Genomic DNA, 24,885 nt, shown 5'->3' with positions numbered 1-24,885 from the left:
TTTGAGAAAAATACACTTAGAAATAGTTTAATAATTTGGCCAAACACTAATGGCTGCTTAGAAGTAATTTTCAAATTAATTAGCCAAAAGTACTTTTTCAAAAGTACTTCTCACAATAGCTGATTTTTACGGTTTTGGCCAAACGAGCTATAAATATGATTGGTCCCTAGCACATACTATCAGGAAAACCATATTTATATACCTTAACCTTTAATTAGCATTATTTAATAAATTAATATTGATAATTAATCATGAATGTTAATATCCCAAAATTAATTTAAAGTCACACTAGACCATCTAAGAGATGTGTAGACCCGAAGAGAAAAGGAATCAATCACAAATAAAAATAAAGAACTCTTTTGGCAGTCTCCATGACTAAGGCAGTAGCTCATCACAATAACTGAATAAGGAGTGAGTTATATATAAATATACTCAGTCATATTCTCGACCCACCACTTTGAATACTACTGAAATAAATGTTAAAAAGATCAAAAAACACAACAAGCACAAAAATAATATGTACATAAATTATTTCACAATATAACTACTCCATAAGGTACAAATAAATATTCAACAACAATACTATATATCTCACAATATATACGAAGGACTTATCACAAACAATAGTGAAGGAAAAGAAATTAACGAAATACCATGACGAGTCCATGACATCATACATAATGCCCTAAATGTATTGTGGTACCTTACTATATATTACGACAACAAAGAAATAATTTCTTATGCTCCAACACCATAACACAAAGCCATGCTACATCATAAATTTTGTATTAAATATTTTTCATATTCTTAAGACAAAATACATAAGTTATCCTTTGAATTATGGACCAAATCTCTGTTACACACTTCTTGCGGACAAAAATTACTTTACACATTCAACCTTTCCGAAGTGTGCTTAAGACACCTTTTTTATGTTTGACCACTTCTTCTTCGAGATTGCATCACACGCGCTAATTAAATCGTAATATGTGTCATAACTCAAGGAAAAAAAAGAGAAGAAAATGCATAATTTGCATCCCAATTGATATTAATTTTTAAATAAGAAAAAGAAATCAGAAAACAAACCCCACCCCACCCGTCTCTTATCTTTCCCATCCCCTCCCCATGTCCACTTTCCTCTCCGATTAATCAGAAAATTCCCTCATAAAACATCTTGCTTCTCCCATTCTTTAAGAAAAACCCAGAATTTCTTTGATTGATATCTAAAATGGATTATTGATTTTGCACCAGTTAAGTTGTAGTGAAAGTGTGCAATGATTTTTCCTCTAAATCCTTAGCAGTCATGGCAGATAGAACCTACAAGGAAAAACTCATTAACTCTCTTCTTGTGCTACTGTCATATTCATATAAATGAAGCACCCAACTGTATTAACTTCTTTCTTTTTTCAACTTAAAGCAGAATTTAAACTATTTCACCGGCTGGAGTTTCAAGAAGAACTCCATTTTCGGCTGATAAAAGACAAAAAGATAAGGGTTTCATTGATAACTCCATGGCTTTGGAGAAAAACACGAGAGTAGATATTAAATCTAAAGATTATTTCTTTTTTTCTTCCTACTTGGATTTACTGGAGCGCTTGGATGAGGTTTATCGTGGGAACAAGACCAGTGAGCAAGGAGGTTGGGGACGAAGGTTTTAGCATTAGCTATTTTTTTCTTTTCTTTTGTATTTTGTGTATAATGGTAAAAGAATAAAAGGATAAAAGGTAAAAAGTATTTAGACCTTTGGATCAATTTGCTCGAATCTACACCGTTCAAAAAAAATTCAAATGCTCATTTTTCACCTCTTCACGTGCCCCTTTTGCGTGTAATTTACTTGGTCAAAAGTGAGGTGCCTTAACCACACTTCGGAATAGTTGATTTTTCCGGAAAAAATGTATAACATGGATTTGATCCATAGTTTAGGGGATAACTTATGTATTTTGCTTATTCTTAATATGTTACTAGTAAAATTGTCCGCGCTTCGCGCGGTCTTAAAAATATCAATAAGTTAATAAAGTCTTAAGAAATATCAAATAACTTACGAAAATATTAGCAACTGATAATGGATTAGATATTGTTTCCTCTTTACTATGAGAAATAATACACTTATAAAAAAGCTTAGAATTGGTTTAATTCATAAAATTTGTTTATTTATATTAAATACGCATATGTGGTGTATATATAGTTAACTACATATATATTACCAATATAACTCATTTAAGTTTTATCTGAGGACATGACCCTAAACAGGGAATTGTGGAGATCGAGCATTAAGGTTGTAGGTTAGGGGAAATTGTGATGTCTTTTTTACAGCGCACTAGAGTGAGACTAGCCAGTTAGGAGTTAGTCTTAGGATGCTATTGATCAACTACTGATGATGGGCTTTATCTGCTGTGTATTAATACCTTACATCTTTCTCGTATTTCCTATATCTCTTATATTGCTGTTACTTTGTTTTTATGGTATTTATGTTATGTTATGGATTTTATGGTATTTTATGTTGTTTTATTATGAGTCTATTGATAGTACTAATATAGTGTCTCTTGTTGCCTCTTTGAGCCGAGGGTCTCCTGGAAACAGCCTCTCTGACCCTCGGGTAGAGATAAGGTCTGCGTACATATTACCCTCCCCAGACCCCACTTGTGGGATTACGCTGGCTTGTTGTTGTTACATCCTAATAATATTAGCCTTTAAAAGAAAAATTTCTCTCTCCAGACTAAGGCGACCGTTAAGCTAATCTTCGCCGTTAGCGGCGGCCATGGCTAGAGGGCGAGGAAGACCCAAAAAACATGCAGTAGTTAGAGTAGGAAGCTCAGTCAGTGCTAGGGTTATAGCAGAAACACTAGAGAATGGAAACGAACAGAAAGTAGTTACTCCATTAACAAACCAATTTCCCCTTCTATCTCCACTACTATCAGGGAAATCGACATCTGGACCAAGGAAATTGAATTCAAGTGAACCTGTAAAGATGCAATTACCAGAAGCAATTCATATCACACAGCCAGAAGTGAAGCAAGTCAATCAAACAGTGGAGGAGCAAGAGACAAGCAAATCATGGTCTGGGCTTTTCAATCGCAATCGAGCAGCAAATAACGGTATGTCACTTGATTACATACCACCTGAATGATTGATGGAAATGTCATGGTAAAACTGGATAAGGATGAGACGAATAGGGAAACTGATAAATGGAAAGCAGCATTAGTGGTTTATGTGATTGGGGAAATACCAGGATATAACTATATGAGAAGATTTATAATTCAAAACTGGAACATGGTTGCTGAACCGGAAGTGTATTACCTCGAGGAAGGTTAGTATATAGTAAAATTCAAGTCGATTGCGGATCTGCAGGAAGTTCAATATGCTGGGCCATATAGCATTAACAATAAACCGATGATTATAAAGCAATGGTGCCCTGAATTTGATTTTAATGTTGAATTCTTAACTGAATTGTCTCTGTGGGTGAGATTCCCTAGCCTACCAATGAATTGTTGGAGCAGAGATTCACTAAGTAGAATTGCCAGTGCAATTGGAGTGCCAAAATATGCTGATGAATGTACTGCAAAACAGACTAGAGTTTCATTCGCAAGGATGTTAATAGAGGTTAATGTTACTAATCCCCTACCAGATGAAATTACTGTTATGGATCCAACAGGAAGAACATTTCAGCAATTGGTGATATTTGAGTGGAAACCTGACTATTGTAATGGTATTCTTGTCTCCTGCAAATATTAGTGGGATTCAAATCATCTCTTTCAATTGACTGGAATGGAGAATTACTCAATTTGGTTCAGGTCTATGAGAGTGACTTTGTTGGGCAGGAATAAACTATGAATGGTTGATGGCACATACAGAAAAGAAAGATTCTTAGAAATGATGTGGAATCACTCGGAAAGAGTAAATACAATTGTTCTTTCTTGGATTATGAATTCAGTTGGAAAAGGGCTTCTTGGAGGAATTATGTATGCATCTAGTGCACAAGTGGTCTGGGAAGATTTGGTTGAAAGGTTCAACAAGATAGATGGTTCAAGAACCTTCAATCTTCACAAGGAAATTGCTACTCTATCGCAAGGAACATCATCTGTATCAGTATACTTTTCGAAATTGAAAGATCTATGGGAAGAGTTTGAAGCATTAGTACCAGCATCTAGTTGTGACTGTCCAAAATCAAGGGAGTTTGTAGCTTACTTGTAGAAATTAAAGTTATATCAATTTTTAATGGGGCTGAATGATTCATACTCACAGGCTAGGAGTCAAATTCTGATGAGAAGTCCTGTTCCTACAGTAAATCAAGCATATGCACTGATTGTGAGAGAGGAAGGTCAAAAATCTGTTGCTGCAACTTCAGGAATCTTGGGATCTAACCCTACAAGTCAAGTAGGAAACTATGAGGTTGCTATGTACTCAAAATCTAGTGCAAATCAGAATCAGAGATTTAGAAGGAATTATAATGTTTACTATGACTACTGTAAAATGAAATGACATAGTAAAGAAAACTGCTATAAGATTGTGGGATATCCTGCAGATTTCAAGAACAAGAGGAGAATGAATGATGGGGCAAATGCAGCATATAATGTGAATTTACTGACAGAATCCAATCAGCCTAATGATCAATAATCAAACTCAATGCCTATGTTTAATTATGGGCAAAATACAAATGTGCAAGATCAGACAAAGCCAGGGACTAATGCTCAAGCTCAAGGACCTAATCCAAATATGAAGAAGTCAGGTCTTGAAAACTATGCTCTTACAAAGTCTTAGTATGAACAGATTCTGCAAATGCTGAATAACACTAGTGTATCAAGCTCAACTACTGCAGCTAATGTGGCAGGTATGGATATAGCCTTACTAGTTTCTGATTGCCTTAGTTACTGGATTATAGACACAGGGGCAACCAATCATATGGTAGCTGACAAAAAGTTAATAGATGAAAGGACAATAAATGAATCAAACAATCCAAAGAAAGTTTTACTTCACAATGGAGATATTACAACTGTCACTCATGCAAGAGCAAGTTCTATATTAGAAAATGGTGTTATAACTAATGTGTTTTATGTCCCTCAAAATTCAAGTATAACCTGTTATCACTTTCTAAGATAACCAAAGAGTTGCAATGCTCAGCAACATTTTTTCCTGATTTTTGTGTATTTCAGGAACTCTTCACTGGGAAGGTGAAGGAGATTGGTAAAGAGAATGATGAATTATATCTTCTGTACACTAATACAGCTGAAAGGAACAGAATGATAGCTTTGACTGCAAAGAAAAATGACACAAATAAGAGTGAACAATCAGATATAGTGCTGTGGCACAGAAGATGTGGTCATGTGTCCACCCAGACTCGTAAGAAAATACTACATATAGATACTGATACTATCAGAAATAGAATAAATAAGGGCATTGTATGTCCTTGTGCCAAACAGACTAGGTTACCATTTCCTACAAGTAGTATACAAAGTAGCAAGTGTTTTGATCTTATACATGTAGACTTGTGGGGGCCTTATAGAGTGCCTACTATAGATGGAAATAAGTACTTTCTGACTATTGTAGATGATTTTTCAAAAATGACTTGGATATTTCTGCTAAAACAAAAATCTGATGCTTGTGTTTCAATTCAGCATTTCTTCAAATATGTCAAAACTCAGTATGATAGAATAGTAAAAGTCATAATAACAGATAATGGGTCAGAGTTTGTGACCTCTGTGTGTGAACAGATGTTTAAAGAGTTAGGAACCATACATCAAAGAACTTGTGTGTATACACCTCAGCAGAATGGTGTAGCTGAGAACAAACACAGACATATATTGGAAGTTACAAGGGCTATTAGATTTCAAGCTCACATACCTATTAAGGTTTGGGGTTACTGTGTTCTAGTTGTTGTATATCTAATAAATAGAATGCCTAGTGTTGTTATTGGCAACATATCTCCATTTGAAAGACTACATAAAAGAAAGCCATCTTTTATGCATCTTAGAATAATAGGATGTCTGTGTTTTGCAAAAACAGTACAAGAACATGACAAGTTAATGCCTAGAGCTAAGCTGGCTATTCACATGGTGTACTCAGAAGTCCAAAAATGGTATATTTTATATGATCCAACTAACAAATCTTTCTTCACAAGTAGAGATGTCATATTTAGAGAAGATATGTATCCATTCACAAAAAGGACAATAGTCCTTCACAGGTGTTTGTAGATATAACTCCAGAATTGAGAATGATGTATGATCATCCAATACTATCTCAAAACAGAAATACAAATACAACTACAAATGTTGGTGACAACTCAGAACCTAGTGGAACTAATATACAGCAGAATACAGAAGGTGACAATACGGATATGCTTACAGACTATAGTGAAAATGGTATGCAACACAACATTGAAGAAAACTACACAGATGTAGTTCAAGCTCAAACAGATGAAGGGCTAGGTTCAGATGCTACACAAACTAATAGCTCACAAACACCATGTGTTATTGAAGCTCAACATCAGACCTTAGCTGAAAACAGAAGAAGATCCTGCAGAGACAAACACCCTCCAGTATGGTTGAAGGACTTTGTATCTCTAAATATTCATCAGAATGTTCCTTATGCTTTAAATAAATATATCAGTTAGGATCATCTCTTATCTAAATATCAGTTATATCTAGCTACAACTTCAACAATGTCTGAACCAAATAACTATTCTGAAGCTATTTTAGATCCTAGATGGATTCAAGCTATGGATGAAGAGATAAAGGCTCTTGAAAATAATCATACTTGGGAAATTGTGACTTTTCCAGAAGGTAAGAAGCCTATAGGATGTAAATGGATTTATAAAATCAAATATACTGCCACATGAAAGATTGAAAGATTCAAAGCTAGATTAGTGGCTAAAGGATATAGCCAAAAGGAAGGAATTGACTATCAAGAAACCTTTTCACTTGTAGTGAAAATGGTAACAGTAAGAAGTATTCTAGCACTAGCAGCTTCAAGGAAATGACATATACATCAAATAGATGTATACAACGCTTTTCTATAAGGGGATCTATTTGATGAAATCTATATGGACCTACCACAGGGATTTAAAAGTCAGGGGGAGAAAACTGTGTGTAGACTTGTTAAATCCCTATATGGACTTAAACAGGAACCTAGACAATGGAATACAAAACTGTGTGAAGCATTGCTGAGGTTCAAATTCAAACAATGCCAATATGATCACTCCCTATTCATCAGAAAGACAACTGAAGGTACTACTCTAATTCTAGTTTATGTAGATGATATGTTAATTATAGGTGACAGTCTGCACATAATTGAAGAAACAAAGACTCTACTGCAAAATGCCTTCAAAATGAAAGATCTGAGGGAGCTCAAATACTTCGTAGGGATTGAGTTTGCCAGGTCCAGTCAAGGAATTAATATGCATCAAAGGAAATATGCTTTAGAGTTGATTTCAGAAGCTGGATTAGCTGCTGCCAAACCAGCAATAACTCTAATAGATGTTAACATCAAACTAACTTCTAAACAGTATGATGATCACATTGGCAAGGCAAAGTATTCAAGAAATGAAGACAGTACAGTTGATCAAACATCCTACCAAATATTAATAGGAAAACTGTTATATTTGACAGTGACAAGGCCAAATATAGCATTTGGAGTTCAGACTCTTAGTCAATTTCTCCAACAGCCTAAAAGATCTCACATGGAAGCTGCATTAAGAATAGTAAGATATGTGAAAAATCAGCCAGGCGAAGGGATCCTATTATCAAGCTCTCAAAGTAACACAATCACAACTTATTGTGATGCAGACTGGGCTGCATGTCCTCTAACTAGAAAATCAGTTACCGGTTATTTAGTCAAGGTTGGTGATTCATTGGTTTCATGGAAGTCTAAGAAGCAGATTACTGTATCCAGAAGCTCTGCAGAAGCAGAATACAGAAGCCTAACCACGACAGTAGCTGAACTAATTTGGTTATATGGTCTACTGACTGAAGTTGATACAAAGATTCAGCTACCTATTGACATCTATAGTGACAGTAAAGCAGCAATACAAATTGCTGCAAATCTAGTCTATCATGAAAGAACTAAACATATTGAAATCGATTGCCATTTTGTGAGAGAAAGAATTCAACAAGGTCTTATCAACACCAAGTACATTACAACAACAGATCAACCAGCAGATATTCTTACAAAAGGCCTAACCAAAGTTCAACATGAGTATTTGAAATCCAAACTAGGTGTAATTAATATTTTCCCACCACCTAGTTTGAGGGGAAGTGTTAAATAATGTAACTAAGGGCAGATTAGTCTTTTAGCTAAAAGCTGTTAAATAACCAACTAATAGCTGTTAGGAAGTTGTTAGTTAGTTAGTAAGTTACTTAACTACATAATTGATTCACTAGTATATATACATGTATCATAATATGTACAATACACTTTTTGAGATAATGAAAAACTAATACTCTATTATTTCTCTCTCTATCTCTCCGCCTGATATCTCTTTCTCTCTGCCTTACCTTTGCTTTCTTCTTCTCCTTCTTTCTAATCTTCTTAGCTAATTCCTTCATGTTCTTCATTATAATTGTATGAAGGAATCTTCAGTAAAAGAATACCGAAATACATATTCAAGGTTTTATGATTTGTTTTATGATTTTATGAGAAAAAACATCTTACAAACTTGAAAACATAAAAACACAAACAAAAAGATCATACTTGCTTACCTTGAGAATTGCTTCGAATATGCTTTATTAAAATGCTTCATAACTCACAATTCATAGATAACAATGCCTTTCACTCTAAAATACTTATTTTGTCAAAGTATGACCAAATGTATTCTAAAACAACCACACACATGAAATGCAGAATTAAATGCATGAGAAAAAGTAACATTCGGGATTTGAAGGGTCGTTCAACAGTTACGGTTGATATAGAAAAGTCATTAAAAATGAGTTGTTTCATCTTTCCTTAAATGTGGTAATTTTTGGATTTTTTTTAAACGGAAAAAGGCCAAAAATGCCCTTGAACTATTAGAAATAGATCAATAATGTCCTCCATTTACCTTTTGGCCCCAAAAAGCCCTTACCGTTAATCAATGGGAGCAAAAATGCCCTTCCCAACTGACGGAGCATTCTCTCCAGGTTTGCAGTTTCTATTATACAATATTTGATTCTGAAATTATTCATGAGATACTTAATTATTTTTAAATTTTGAATTTCCGAAACGGTTATGTTCTCTACGTGTGTATATATATTTTGTTGAAGAAAAGAGTATTGTCTCGGGTGAGAGAATTGAGGCAATGTCGGCAACGATGATGAGGAAAGAGGCGGCGAATGTGATCGGAATTGAATCTCAGTCACCTGTGGTGGTGGCGGCGGCGACGGGGAAGATACTAAATGAAGTGCAATTCGCGAAGTGCGGGTGCTGCGGATTGACGGAGGCATGCATAGCGAGAGTGCGGGAGCGAAATCAAGGGCGGTAGATATGCGGACTGTGCACGGAGCAGTGGCAGACCCAGAATTTTGTGCAAGCGGGTTCAGTCGGAGAAGTCCATAACTAACATAAGCGGTATAAGCCGTATAAGCCGTATAAGCGAGTTCAAAAACAATTTCTATACAAAATTTACCTTGTTTTAGCTATAATTTATACATATACACAGTATTATTTTTTGACGAAGCAGTTTCAGTTGAACCCACTTCTCACCACTTGGGTCTGCCCCTGGCACGGAGGCGGTGAAGGACAAGATGGTGAGATCGTCGTCGTCAGAGAGAAGGATTGGTAGAGAAGAAGCTTTAAATCGGCATATGACAGTCTGTAAGAAGTTCAGAGCAAAAATCCGACAGATGAAACCAAAATTTAGATAAATGAATCTAATATTTGAATAAGAAACAAAAAAAATATGCAACAATTTTTTTAGTGGAGCTTCAACACTTTTAGTGGCTTCAATCAGGGGCGGACCCACGTGGAGTCAAGTGGGTTCATATGAACCCGCTTCATCGAAAAATAACACTGTATATATAGGTATATTTTTGCTGTTTTCTGACACGTAAAGGTATAAATATAATTTTGAACCCACTTGAAACAAGTAAAATGCCTAGCCTGTTGGTAAAGAGGGTTCAAATTTTCCACATGGTCCTGAGTTCGAAACCAGCTATTCACATATGACCTCTAATGTTTTAGATTGAACCCGCTTGATAAAAATATTGGGTCTGCCACTGACTTGAATGACAGTCACTAGTAATGATTTAATTTTTGGAAAATGATGTGCATGATAAAAGAATGACGTCTGTTCACGGTGAAGTTCCATATCAACAATATTATAATATTTTTAATTTTGTTTTCATGTGAAGTGGTACTCCGTTAGTTGGAAAGGGCATTTTTGCTCCAATTGATTAATGGTAAGGGTTTTTTTGGCCCAAAAGGTAAACGGAGGGTATTACCGATCTATTTCTAATAATTCAAGGGCAATTTTTACCCTTTTCCGTTTTTTAAATATATTACAACAATTAAAAAATAGTAAAAACCCAAGAGAAATAAGATAAATTAGAATCTTAGATTGTGAGAGCGCCCCATCAAACTTTTATTGCCCAACTTTATATTTATATATAGATATGTATGCAGCTGGTCTAAGACCACTGATTCTGTCTGGCATATACTCTTCCCAATATATAGACCAGGCAAATAAAATATATTTTCAGAACAAAATTTTAAAATCAAGCACCAAATCTTAAAGTCTCAATTTGTATTTAGAGCACCCTTTCCAATAGGTCGTAATTTCAAGTACTATATTTCGAAACAATGAGTATGAGTAGTACTATGAATATTGAGTGACTATGTAAGCAGTTTTGTCAACATATTCTTGCCATTGAACTGTTTGAAGGAGCCAAATATATATTGTTACGAGGGTGTACAGAGGAAACAGACAAATCACACCAACTCAATAATTCAAGTCAACCCGAGAAAATTTTTTGACTATGGCTGGTTTGATTTGGTTTGGTGTTGAAATAAAAAAAATCGATCATAATTGGTTTGGTTTGATTTTAACTAAAGAAAGTCAAATCGAAACCAAACCATTACATATATAGAAATTTTAGATATATTTAATATATAAATATACTAATTGTGATGTAATTTATAAATATTTCTTACACTTTTTCATAATTTTATCTTTTAAGGTATTATTTCAAGGTTGGACTTTGAACGTTTGAATATTCCAATAAGTTTTATAGCCATTAATATTAGTAACTCAAATAATACTAACAAAATCCCAAACCAAAATCAAATAATACTAATGCTAACAAAGGACATTCAATTCAATACTAGGAATGACAATGTATTGAATGTCTAGTTTTTGTTTTGCAATTATTTAGATAAAAATGCATAACCTATTTTTATTTTTTCTTTAGTGTTTAGTCATGTAATTAATACTCCCTTATTAGTCTACTTATTTTAGCATGACTTAGTACTTTTAAATTGTGTGTTATTTTTATTATGGCTTTTTAATTAGCATTATTTATATTATGTGATTTTATTGTCTTTATTGTTGAATATTTTAGGATAATGCCATGACACATCTCATATTTTGTATTATTTTTTTGGAAAATACCTTATATAGTTGTATCGTACTAGGATTAAAGAAATATTTGGAGCACAAGTTATATGTTTTGTGCTGCGAAGATTTTAGCGGAAAAAACCCGAATAACCCGAAAACCCGAGAAAAAACGAGATTGAAAAACCTGGAAAAAAAAAAACGAGATTGAAAATTCCGAGTTTTATTGGTTTAGTCTTTAGATTTAATAACCCGACATAATTGGTTTGGTTTGGTAATTGTAAAACCCAAACCAATCCGACCTATGTATACCCCTAATTGTTACTGGGTCAAAAGCTCTCTTTTAATAGTAATTTGTTTCATTTGTTTTCTAATGTAGATAAGAAATTCTAGTTTGTGCAGATAGTTAGCCTGTATTTTGGGGCGTTAAATGTACATTATAGCATGCTCTCTTTGTAAAATTTCGCCTTCTTTTGTCAATAAATTTTAGATATATGAAAAATAAAGTTCTTTTTCCTGGAACATTCAGGTTATACAATTACTGAATCTGGGCTGAATATAATTTGATCTGAAAAATTAGTTGTTCAGCTGGAGGCTGCCCCCTTGAAGAAAAGTTTTACCAATATCATGGCCCTTTTTCTTAAAATCATTTTAGTGTCATAAGGGCTTCAAGTATAGTAATTTATCCAAAAAATAGTGTTAAGGATATTGCCAATGACTGTCTTACCAGCACTATCAATAAGATGTAAGGGTCCTAAGGGAGTAATTTGTAACGACCAGGCCGGTCGTTTTATGAGTTACTGTTCCATTTTCCCCATTTCTGCCTCTTTATGTGTTGTTCAGTAGTATTTCATCATATCGTGTTGGTTGTTCTGTGTTTGGAGTGGTTTTGGAGTGAAATGAGACACTTAGTCTCTTTTGAGTAAGCTTAAGTTGGGAAAAGTCAACCAGATGTCAACTTATGTGTAGAAGGTCTCGGATGTGAATTTTGATGGTTCTGATAGCTCTGTTAGGTGATTTTGGACTTAGGAGCGTGTTCGGAATGTAATTTGGAAGTATGCGGTATATTTAGGCTTGAATTGGTGAAATTGAAATTTTGGCGTTTTTCGGTCGGTAGTTTAAATCTTGATATCGGGGTCGGATTGGAATTCAGAAAATTGGAGTAGGTTTGTTGTATCATTTGTGACGTGTGTGCAAAATTTCAGGTAATTCGGATGAAGTTTGATAGGTTTTTGCATCGTTTGCGGAATTTGGAAGTTTGGAAATCCTTAGGCTTAAATCCGAGGGTGATTTGATATTTTGATGTTGTTTCGAGTGTTCCGAAAGTTGGAACAAGTTTGAATAATATTATGGGATGTGTTGGCATGTTTGATTGAGGTCCCAAGGGCCTCTTATTTCGGGTGATTAACGGACCAATTCTTGGTTTTGGGAGATGGCAGATTTTGCTGGTATTTTATTGCAGAAGGTTTCTTCTTTGTGCACGTGAAGAGTGTCCCGAGTTCGCGAAGAGTGTTCTCTGAGATGGTATTTTTGTTCTTCGCGTTCGCGAAGAAGAGGACGTGAACGCGAATGGTAGGGCCACTCACGCGTTCGGGAAGAAGAGTGAGGCAGTTGGGGACCACAGGTCCTTGGTCTACGCGTTCGCGAGGTAATGGCCGTGTTCGCTAAGGTTTGAGCAGGTAAAGCAGCGCGTTCGCGTAGAGTAAAGCAGAGAGGCAGTCTGGGTTGGTCTACGGGAACGCGAGAGGACGGTCACGTTCGCGAAGAAGGAAATGTCTGGCAGAATGTTTAAGTTCAAAAACGAGAGTTTTGGTCCATAATTTCAAAATTCATTAGAGAGCTCGGAAGAAGGCGATTTTGGAGGGAATTTTCAGAGGATTGACTGGGGCAAGTGTTCTTCACTCAAGTTTGGTTAAATCTCATGATTATGTCTTGTTTTTTATCATTTAATTTGGAAATTTGGGATGAAAATTGGGGAAAATAGAAGAAAATTTGGAGAGTTGATTTTGGGGATTTGGATGTCCATTTGATGGCGGATTTTGGTGAATTTGATATGGGTAGACTCGTGAGCAAATGTGTTTTCCAATTTTGTGATTTTTATTGGATTCCGAGACGTGGACCGGAGGGTCGGGTTTGACCAATTTCGGATTTTTGAGTTAGTTTGATTATTTTCTCTTAGGCTTTGTTCCTTTAGCGTATATTGATGATAATATACTGATTTTGGTTAGATTCAGAGCATTTGGAGGCTGATTCGAGAGGCAAAGGCATCGCGGGTTAGAGTTTGGATCGGTTTGAGGTAAGTAATAATTGTAAATGTTGTCCTGAGGGTATAAAACCTCGGATTTCACATTGTTTCACTACTTTGAGGTGATGCACACGCTAGATGACGAGCGTAGGGGCATGCACCGTTGGGGATTTTGACTTGGTCCGTCCCGTACGACTAATAATTCGCATATTTGACTGAAAACTATTTGATATCATTGTGTTTTGGAAAGTATTACTATGTTTTGGGATGAATGCCATATTTGGGCCTCGTGCCAAGCTGTTTGGACCCTTAAGGGTTTTTTACTACTATCCCTCACTATTTTGACTTAATATCTGTACTCAGTCATGCAGTGTTTTACTAGTTTCATAACTCAGTGTTTATTACTCTGTTTTGATACATGTAAAAATTATTTTGGGCTAAGCACCCTGTTTTACTATTAGCCCGAGTGGCTTGAGAGGTTTCTCACTGAGTAAGGTCGAGGGCATGTGTTGTGAGGATATCATGGGATCGGGCTGCGCACCACAGCATGTTGTACTGATTTGTGATATATGAGAGGCCGATGGCCTGATTTTTTATACCACGAGATGGCTTGTTATAGCGTTTGGGTTGTAGGAGCCCCTCCGGAGTCTAACACCCTCAGTGAGCGCAAGTACCCAGTGTGAGTGATGTGATATTGCCCGAGGGGCTGTTGTTGATTCATGTTGTTGCCCAAGGGTCTGATTACGAGTGATTATGAGGTAGTCCGAGGGGCTGGTTCTGTTGATATTTTGCCCAAGGGGCGGTTTTGGTACATGTCTTGCCCGAGGGGCCATTTACGTTTCTATCATTTTTTACTCACCATTTCATCACTTGTTTGAAACTATTGAAAGATTTTTTTAAAAGAAAAGGTTTTACTGAAACTGAGTTTGTTTTACAAGATAATTGAGTTCTGTATTGTTTTGGAAATGTACAGTATTTGTTGTAGTGCTATGACGTAGAATTATCTGTTTTCTTAGTGCTTAGCTTTCATTTTGTTTTATTACTTAGTGAGTTGGCGTGCTCACATTACTCTCTGCACCTTGTGTGCAAATCCAGGAGTTGCGGGTCACGATAGTGAGTGCTGATTGTTCTTCCAGCAGGTCTTCGGAGTTGGCAAGGTAGTTGCTCGGCGTTCACAACCCTGCACTTCTCCTTCTTACCTTACTTAGATTGTTCTTAGTGTTTTATTCGACTATGATAGCTTTTCTTGTACTTAGACAGATCTTGTAGTTGCTCGTGAGTTGTAACACCCCGATGTCGGGCTTGTGTTATATTTTCGCACTGGTTATTTAGACTTATGTTATGAGATTTTGTTAATTAATGGCTTAAAAATGACTTTTATGAAATACTAGTTGGATTTGGGGTTTGTGTCGGTTGGCCTAGTTTCACGATATGCGCCATCATGACCGAGTCGATTTTAGGGTTGTGACATAATCCTACACTATTATAGACTTATATTTACATAAGAATATATTATTTTTTATCATAAATTTTATAATTGTAGAATGCACGTGTATATATTTATATATAAAATATATGTGTGTATGTGAGAGAGAGAAAATGGTCAATTTGTCTTTGTACTATGCAAAATTGTTTATGTTTATCCTTCGTTAATAGTTGGGATCAGCTATGTCCCGTTGTTATAAAATTGGCACAAATATACCCCTATTGATTAACAGTCAATCCTTAGAAATTAATCAATTATTTGTAGGATGGAGAGGAAATTCTTTGGCTTTGAGAAAAGTAGTTATAATAGGTATTCCCTCCGTTTTATATTATACGAGGTAGTTTGACTCAACACAAAATTTAAGAAAAAAGAAGAAAATTTTTGAAACTTGTGGTCTTAAAAGCTTAAGGGGTAAAAAAGTTTGTGGAGCCATAACATTTGTGTGTTTATAAAAGCTTTTCATTAAGGGTAAATGAGTAAAATGAAAGAGTTTAAAGTTGAATTATTTCCAAATTTAAAAATGTGTCATTTGTTTTGGAACAGACTAAAAAGGAAAGTACCTCATTTAATATGAAATGGAGGGAGTAGAAAAGATGGATATGGTGCCAAGGTTTTCTTGATCGAACCTGTAGGCGACATGCTAGCTTTGCCCCTGGTTGGGGCCGACCCGGCGAGGGTAGAGAGGGAGAAGAGGATGGAAATATTTATTTTAAGCATAAATAGGACTCCAGATAATTACTATAGTATGTGTTTTTTTTATTTAAAAAATAAAAAGAGATACTAATTACAATGTTCCAATATAGGACACGTGTTAGGCTAATTGGTATCCACGTAGGACAAGAGTTTCAGGCACAAGAGAAATCATGAATTTAGAACCATTCACTAGTAATCTTGTCACTATGAGCAGAATCCATAAGTGGACCTATAGCCACAAACAAAGACAAAATTTATTTTTCTCCTCATTTTTATTTTTTATACAGTGAAAGGGTCAAACGATAGAAGTTAGGGAGTTCTAAATGGAGAATGGAAAAATTCAACAAGAATTTTATTTAAATATAAATAAATAACTCCCAAATGATATAACAACAAGAATTCAAATATTATGAAACTTGATTCTTGACAACTTATGGTTCATATTTATGAGTTCTTCAAACTTTTTTTCTTGTAGAAAATTATTTTTAAAGTTCTTGGTTGTTAATTATAATGTAATCTAAAAAAAAGACAAGTGAGGCTTGCTCAGATCTCCACACATCATTATTAGGTTCTCGGTTCGAGTCACACTAGAGTAAAAGCATGAAAATACTATAGATCCTCCTAAATTGGGAGAGAAAAGAAAACCCCCAAAAAAGAAACCAACAAGGGTTGTGCTGGAGTGTTAAGTACTCCATCATCCATAATCAGAGGTCTCGGTTCGACCCTGAGTATGGAGCCATCTTTGTTAGGTAGCATTTAGGCAGGCGCCAACCAAAATAGCAGACTAACAGTCAACCAAAATTTACAAAATCATAGGGAAATCACAACGGAAACCAAACCTCACTAGGATAACTTTTCATTGAGAAAGAAATTCGAGGAAGAAAAGAAAATGGCACAATGTCAATGGCAACCAAATTTTCACAGTATTTGTATCAAGAAAGATCTTTCTTGGAAATGCCGACCATCTAACAGAGTTTCCATTAACAGAATCAGAGGAGTAGAATGTTGCAGTAATTCATCATTTCCAGTGTCATCAACAACAAGGGAAGAAGAAGTGGGATTGAAGCTTGAGGTTGGAAATGTTGGAAAACAAAGAGGAGAATATGAGGTTAACTGTTTTGTGAATGAGAATGGATGGTTAGTGAGAAGAATGATTGAGACTGAAGAAGAGATGAAGAAAGTTGCTGGAGTTCAAGCTGAAGCCTTTCATGAACCTGTTCTCATCTTCAATGATATTTTCTTTGAATTCTTTCAGGTTCTAATTGACAAAACCCCTTATCCTTCTCTTTCTTGATTATTTTCTTTTTTCTTTGAACTTGTTTTTATTGTCAATGATTTATTCTCGGGCAAGTTACGGTCAGCCAAAAATAATTATATTCACTAGTTAAATATACAAAAAATATGTATATTATACATTAGAAGGGGAGCCTTGAAGCAATGGTAAGTTATATCCATATCCACATGACTATAAGTCACGAGTTCGAGCAGTTGAAACAACCACTAATGCTTATATTGGGGCAAGATGTTTACGTCATACCCCTTGGGGTGCAACTCTTCCAGGACCCTACGTGAATGCAAGATGCCTTGTGTACCGGGCTGCTCGATCTATGTATGTTATATATTAAAAAAGAACAGCTCGGTGCACTAAGCTCCCGCTATGCGCGGGATCCGGAAAAGGGCCGGACCATAAAGGTTTATTGCACGCAGTCTTACCCTGCATTTTCTGCTGTTTCCACGGCTCGAACCTGTGACCTCCTGGTCACATGACAACAACTTTACCAGTTACGCCAAGGCTCCCATCAATGTATATATTGATGTATGTTATATTAATATACAACAACAACAACAACTCAGTATAATCCCACTTAGTGGGGTCTGGGGAGGGTAGTGTGTTTCCAAATAAACCCCCTGCATCCTTCCCTCCAAGAACTTCCCATCTTGCTCTTGGTGAGACTCGAACTCACAACCTCTTGGTTGGAAGTGGAGGTTGCTTACCATCAGAGCAACCCCTCTTGTCTAATTATATTAATATACAAAAAGTATATATTTTGTTGGCTATTATTTTTGGAAGCGGCTTATGCTTTGTAGTTTTCTCTTTATTCTTCCCAAAATCCCATTGATGATTTTCTGTGTCATTCTGTATTTCTGTTTTCAGTTTCATGTTTCTTATCAGTATATTAGGAAATGAATTTGTCAGCATTTGCTATCTGTTAGTAGTATTCTGTAATCCCAGTGGCACCAGTTCTAGCAATGAACTGCTTCATCTCATATTATGGTTCATGTATTTTTATCTCCATTTCAATAAAATGAGAATCATGATTATGTAGGCTGAAGTACTTTCTGGACTTCTTTACAGACTAAGGAATTCACCACCTGACAGGTAAACACATCAAACATATCTGTTTTCCCCTTATTGTTAAAAAAAAATTATGATCATTTACTACTTTTAGAAATATAATGACATGACCTCATTCTTTGCTAAGGTAAGGTTCATATTACATGAATTTTTCATTCGCCTTGAATATTGGGACTTCAGATGTAAGTATACTTCAAACTACACAAGAATCTTAGTTCACAGTCAGGGTCGGATGTAGTTTGTTAGGAACAGGTTCAATTGAACCCATAACTTTCGACGCGGAGTAAAATTCTATGTATAAAAGTACATTAAAATTTCAAAAATAGTAGATATGAACCCATAACTTTAAATATATAATGGGTTCAATACTAAAAACCTTAAAAGTTAAACCTATAAAGTTTAAATCTTGGATTCGCCTCTATTCACAGTAAAGCATTCATACTGCTCAAAAGGTACTTTACCCTCCACTCAATTCAAGAATTTGAGAATGAACATGTGCCCCGTTTTGACCTAAATAGAAGAAGGTGAGACCCCCTTAATTTTCTGTCGAAAGAAATGAGATAATGGTAGATTATGAGTTAAACTAGGGGATGGATGAGTTCCTTTGTTACTAATGAAGTAAAATCAAGTTGCCTGGTGCACTAAGCTCCCGCTATGCGCGGACCGTACCATAAGGGTCTATTATACGCAGTCTTACCCTGTATTGAAGTAAAATCAAGCTCATTAGTTTATTATCCACGTATGTAGGTTGATAAGTTTAGGCTGCTAGTTATAGTTCAGACATCCAATTCTTGATATTGAGATTGTCTATGAAAGAAAGATAAACAAATTCAGTGTTTTTACAACTACTCCAACTAGATCAATGTGATTCTTGTTTGTACTAAACTGAAAATATTCATTAAGAAATTCTTGACTAAATAGGTATGCATGTTTAGTTGCGGAGCCCTCAAGTGACAATCCTCAAGACATTGTTGGGGTCGTCGATGCTACAGCGTTTAGAGATAACGATGTTCTTCAGTACCTTCCTGGAGCAGCAGAATATCTCTATATTTCTGGGATAGCTGTATTGAACAAATTCAGGTCCATTACTTTAGATTGATGCTTTCTTTGATATGGCACAAATTAAAATGCTTTTGGTTATACTCTCAGTCTCTTTTTGTTGTTCATTATCCCGAGTTGTTACAAATATCTTAAAATTAATGTCATGGAAACATCTTAAACAGATATTGCGAGAATAACTAACATCATTTGAGGTTCGAGTCACTTTATTAAGCTTTAACTCTCTTTGCTGCTACTGCATAATATACAACATAAATCCTTTTACCATATTATCAACCAAGTTTCAGCTACTGATGCTTGCATCAGGGTAGGTTGCCTACATCACACCCCCTTAGGGTGCGGCCGTTCCCTGAACCCTGCATAAACACAGAATGCTTCGTCACCGGGCTGCCCTTTTTTCCTTTTTAACTTTCAACCAAACACTAGCAAGATGATGTTGTTCTTTCATAGAATCTTATCAGATATGCAGCAAATACAGATGAGTCATATATGTGTGCATTTTTCCGTCGAAATGGGATTTGATTTGAGAAACTAAAAGTGTTTGTATCAATTGCAGGAGGCAGAAAGTTGCAACTGCTTTACTTAAGGCTTGTGATGTGCTTGCAAGATTTTGGGGTTTCGATTATCTCGCCCTAAGGGCATATGAGGATGATTTTGGTGCGCGACGATTGTATACAAACGCGGGGTACAGGTTAGTTTCAAGTGATCCGCCATGGACAACTACGTGGATTGGTCGAAGAAGGCGAGTTCTTATGGTTAAACAGGTCTTACATGAATCAACTACTAACATTCATTGAAACTAAGACTTTGCTTCAAGTGTTTTGACAGTCACTCAAAGTAACTATGAATTGAAAATATAGAATTCTGTAAATACAATGTAGTTGTATAAAACTATTTTGATTGATCTTCAGGAAAGAGTACTGTTTTCTGAATCTTGTCAATATTTCCTTTTCTTTTTAAGAGTTACCTAGCTGATTGCTGCTATCAAATACCTTAACCAGATTTAGTTGTCTTTTCTTGCTATACTAGTAAAATACCACATTTTGGCCCAAAGGCGTTACCAAGATTTGAAATTTTTGGGTTTCTATAGCTACCTTAAGTAAATTTACAATTATAATTGTATTCACAGTAAAGATTTTATCAATATTTAGTATATTTTTTCACATATATACATTGTCTGAGCAAAAGTTACTAGGTTCACGTGAACTAGTATGACACATGGTAGATCCGCCCCTGAGTCGTCACCACTGACTCACCAATTGACAATGGCAAGAGAGTAATACTAACCCATAGAGCAAATTCTCTCTTTTATGTAATTGAGGAATTTTCATAAACCACTATTTTTTAGTGGCTATTAACTTCCTATAGCTACTATATACATAATTTACTTTCTATAGCTACTATTCAGTTGTTATGATAGTGTATTTGACGTATTCGCGCTGCTGTATTCACGAATACAACAGCAAAATGCGCCTAAAATTAAGGCAGTCCAGCTGTAAGTGCGTGTATTCATATATATTCGCGCTGTTGTATTCATGAATACTGATCACGTCCAACTATGCCTTATAAAAAGGACAATGCGGACGTTGCAAATATAACCTGAGTATTCTGCCCAGAGTCGAATCCACAGAGAATTAACCTATCAATCACTATCTTTAGACCTACTAAACTCTTGAGAACCAATTTCTCCAAACGTTTGAATCACAGTTGATGGTGTCTTCAATAACTAAAATTGCAAGTAAATAAACAGCTGTAAACTAAGGATGCTAAGGTTGTAAACAATAATGAGAAAACGCTAAGGTAATGACTTCCCCTATTGATGGAATCACTTCTGTTTATGCTTCATACAAATTGACCAACACCTCTCTATCAACCATGAACGCTCATCTTACCGTAAATCTCTCGCGAGTAATCACAGTAATATACTCAATGCACTCTCCCGAGATACACTAGCTAGCTCTAATTAACACAGTTCACTTTAGATTGCACTCAAGGCTTTGTTATCCCTAATCCCGCCTTTAAACCCGCATTTATAGATCCCTCTTATACTTTGGGAGTGGTGTTGTTCAACAATAACCTAAATATGCATTCTCTCCCGAGTTATGCACACTAAATAGGCACAACTAATTGAGGATCCTGTCAATTAACTACAACATACATAAAGTTGAACAAATAAAGATTGAGACTAGCAATTTGTATTCACATAAACAAGAAGTTCATCCCCAAATAGGTTCCATCAAAACCTTAGACAAAGGATTTAGCTACTCATAACTATGGGTAAATAAACTAAAACAATATTCATCATAAAACTTGCAAGAAAAATAAAGAGAAGAAGAAACCAAGATGTTTTGGGTGATCTCTCACACTTGTTATTCTTGCCAAAATACTCTCTAAAAATAATACATGCCTCTCTTGGGCGGAGTCTAGTGTTTAAAATAGGGTTTTGGGCTAAAAATCCTGTGTTTTGCACTTTAGTCCCTGAAGTTCTCCGCCTCCGCCGCGGTTCTGCCGCGGTCGCGGTCAAACCGCGACCAAACATGCTCTCTGATTCTCACTTTGTCTGCAGCCATATTCTACCGCGATTCTGCCGCGGTCGCGGTGGAACCGCGACAGTCCTCTTTCAGTTCTGACTTGAGCTGTTTCGCGTGGTTTACTTGACAGAATTTTACGATCGGCCTCTTTTTCTCCATATTTGATCCCAAAAGTACTCCATAGCCTTCTCTGGTCATACAAAACCTGCAAAGCATGAAAAACACTACTAAGAGCATTTTGTTATCACTTTTATCATCCAAACTATACAAGAAGGTGGTTATTTAGGGCCTAATTATAGTTAAATTCACCTATTATCAACACCCCACACTTAAACCTTTGCTCTTCTCGAGCAAGTTAAACAACACTTCTAGGCCTAATCGTTCGATGCATTACCCACTTTACGAAGGAACAACCTAAGCAGTGCAACAATCACGCCTCAGATGAAGACTCTAGCACCGTGACACACTCATGCTCACTCTAGTTACTCTAACAGAGGTGAAAACTCACTTTTTCTTCCTGAGTCATATGCCCTCACATCATAATTCTGAGAGAAGTTCCACACACATAAAATTCAAGCAACAAGTAACCAAAGATAGGAAGAATTCACTCATTCTTAGCAAAGAACATTCACATGCCATACAGACACACCATAAGCTTGCCCCTAGTGTAGTACTCTACTAATCGAGCTATTCAGTCAAAGATCAAGAGGTATTTATTTGGTTGTAATGTAGGCTAAGGGACGGGTAGGATATATTTGGATATAGTGACTAACCTCCCTAAGAACCTTTACTACAAACTTCCTTTTATTTCAATTTCCATGCTCAGCCCACTCGTTCTTCCACATTTTAGTTCATAGGGACCCCCACTTTTCTTTAGGTGCAACTGTTTTTTTTAAATCCGACTTTGACCCTCAAGAGACCCGTCGACAAGTGTCCGTCGTTGGGCCAAGTCAGTTACTTCTATTGTGAGTATAGTCAATTATACATAACAACACCAATCAAATACTACAATATACACCATGTCTATATACACTACAATACATTACCCGAGCAAGTATCACACCCCACACTTAAAAATTATGTCATGTCCCCATGTCATATCAAAAATAATGAGCAGAAGGGTAAGAAGACTTCCCTGAGCCTCAACCAGAGTCGGAGACGGTGCTGGGGTCCATATAACAAGCTCTCCCCAAAGCACAGAACCAGGACATGAACCGGCTCTCAGACCTGGCTTGCCGCTGAGACATGTCATCTATACATGTGTGTAGGCCCTCCACCGAGGTGCGAAGATCCGCGACCTCGTCCTCCATAGTACGTAACATAGGCTGGGTGGACTATGATCTGGATAAGCCTGCCCCAACATGGGGGCACCGAGAGGGTCCGGCACTGTCATAGGATCTCTTAGATGGTGCCATGGGAACCGGGTCATCATCCTCATCATCGATCTGAATGGTGGTGCGGGTACTCCTGCCCACTCTGATGCCCGAAGCTCTGAAAGCTGCTTTAGGGGGCAACTCCCCATCAGTAGGATGGGTGGGGACATTCTTAAGCAGGCACAATATAGTCACCAGGGAGGGGAAGTAGAATCCCTTTGACCTCAGCGGGGACCGTATGATCATTTCATCACCAATAAGTCTTGCCGCATCAAAATCTTTCTTTGTGACGAAGCACCACGTCAAGAGGGCTCTTTGGAAGTTCACGTCAGTCGTGTTGCCTGAGGGCAAGAACCGGCTGTAAATGACAGTGAGCCAACACTTAGCCAAATGGGTGAATGAATTGGAGTTCAGGGTGATATGGTCACGTATCCAGATTGGTTGCCCCCTGTGCAGAGTACATTAGTCATAATATCCCAAGTGACTCCTGGTGCGTCCTGGTAATAGTCTACGTCACCAGTAAACCGGGGCAGCCGCAACACCTGTTGAATAGTTTCAACTGAGGCATCTACCAATTTTCCCCGCACAGTCACCTCCCGCAACGTATGTGATGGGTAGTTCGCGTAGAACTCTCTTACAAGCATCCTGTTCACCGTTTCAGGTTCATCAAATAAGAACTCCATTTCCTCCGCCGGATTTCCTCATTCATCTCCTCCTTTTCTGCATGGAGGGCCGCCTTGTCAATCGGAATCTCAGGGATGAAGCTCTTTGAGGCCTTGGCATGAAAGTCGTCCTCTGCCAATTCTGATTCGAACCTTGAGGCATCATATGTAGGCTGTTGAGACGTGCCTGCCGATCTCTTTTGCTTCTTACGAGCCATATGACCTGCAAAGAATACAAGAGAACCATCAAAGATATCCAACATAGGCCAGCCGGATGGTTACTCAGACTTCACCACCCGATGGAATCAAATAATAGCCCCTATTTATTCCATTCATACACTATGCCAAACCCCCAACTAATGAGGTATTCCAGGTTACAACCTCCACAATGGCCCCACAACTTTCTTACAAATCTTGGCATAAAACACCCCACACTTACTCCCTCAAGTGATTCTCGTTAAATATAACACCACCATTCACCAAATACAACACCACCACAACCTAGGATAGGCACAAAATGCCTCAAAATAGCACTACAAGCCCCAAATTTTCGGCCAAAAAGGGCCCTCCACCAAACTACACCGCAAAAATTATTTCTAGGCCTCCAAATCATCTAAACAACCCCCACAATTGAAGTATAAGAAATACCCAACCATTTTAGCACCAAACAAATCCACAAGAAACAAATACAACAATAAAAACAGAGAAGAAGCAAAAATTGAAAAGAAATCTACACTATTCCTACCTAGGGTTTAACTAAACTAGTTTAGACTAGATAACACTAATTAGAAGAGGAAATAGAATAAAAAAGAAGAGAACACTTACTTGATGAAGGTTGGAAGGGGTGGGTGGTGGTGAGGGGAGGTGTGGAGAAGATAACAATGGCTGTTTTTGGGAGTGAAAGAGGGATTTGAGAGAGAAAGAGAAGAGAGGATTTGGGTTTTTTTTTTTGGGGGGGGGGGGTCATT

General features: G+C 36.7%; 2 protein-coding genes across 2 annotated transcripts; both read left to right on the top strand.

Annotated features, from left to right (window-relative positions):
• Nucleotides 1-3,828: 3,828 nt before the first annotated feature.
• Nucleotides 3,829-4,188, top strand: LOC138886827 (uncharacterized). The gene has a single exon (XM_070168522.1). It carries the CDS (start codon nt 3,829-3,831, stop codon nt 4,186-4,188), a length of 360 nt encoding a protein of 119 aa, XP_070024623.1.
• A 12,190-nt stretch (nt 4,189-16,378) lies between these two features.
• LOC104241068 (GCN5-related N-acetyltransferase 10, chloroplastic-like) lies at nt 16,379-20,283 on the top strand. The gene is made up of 4 exons (XM_009795980.2): nt 16,379-17,191; nt 18,264-18,316; nt 19,214-19,372; nt 19,908-20,283. The coding sequence occupies exons 1-4, from the start codon at nt 16,826-16,828 to the stop codon at nt 20,146-20,148; spliced, it is 819 nt and encodes a 272-aa protein (XP_009794282.1). The 5' UTR covers nt 16,379-16,825; the 3' UTR covers nt 20,149-20,283.
• The last annotated feature ends 4,602 nt before the right edge of the window (nt 20,284-24,885 follow it).

This window comes from Nicotiana sylvestris, chromosome 3, assembly GCF_000393655.2.
Source record: "Nicotiana sylvestris chromosome 3, ASM39365v2, whole genome shotgun sequence".
NCBI lineage: Eukaryota > Viridiplantae > Streptophyta > Magnoliopsida > Solanales > Solanaceae > Nicotiana > Nicotiana sylvestris.
The sequence above is the reverse complement of the archived record's forward strand: the minus strand, read 5'-3'. Positions and strand labels throughout refer to the sequence as shown.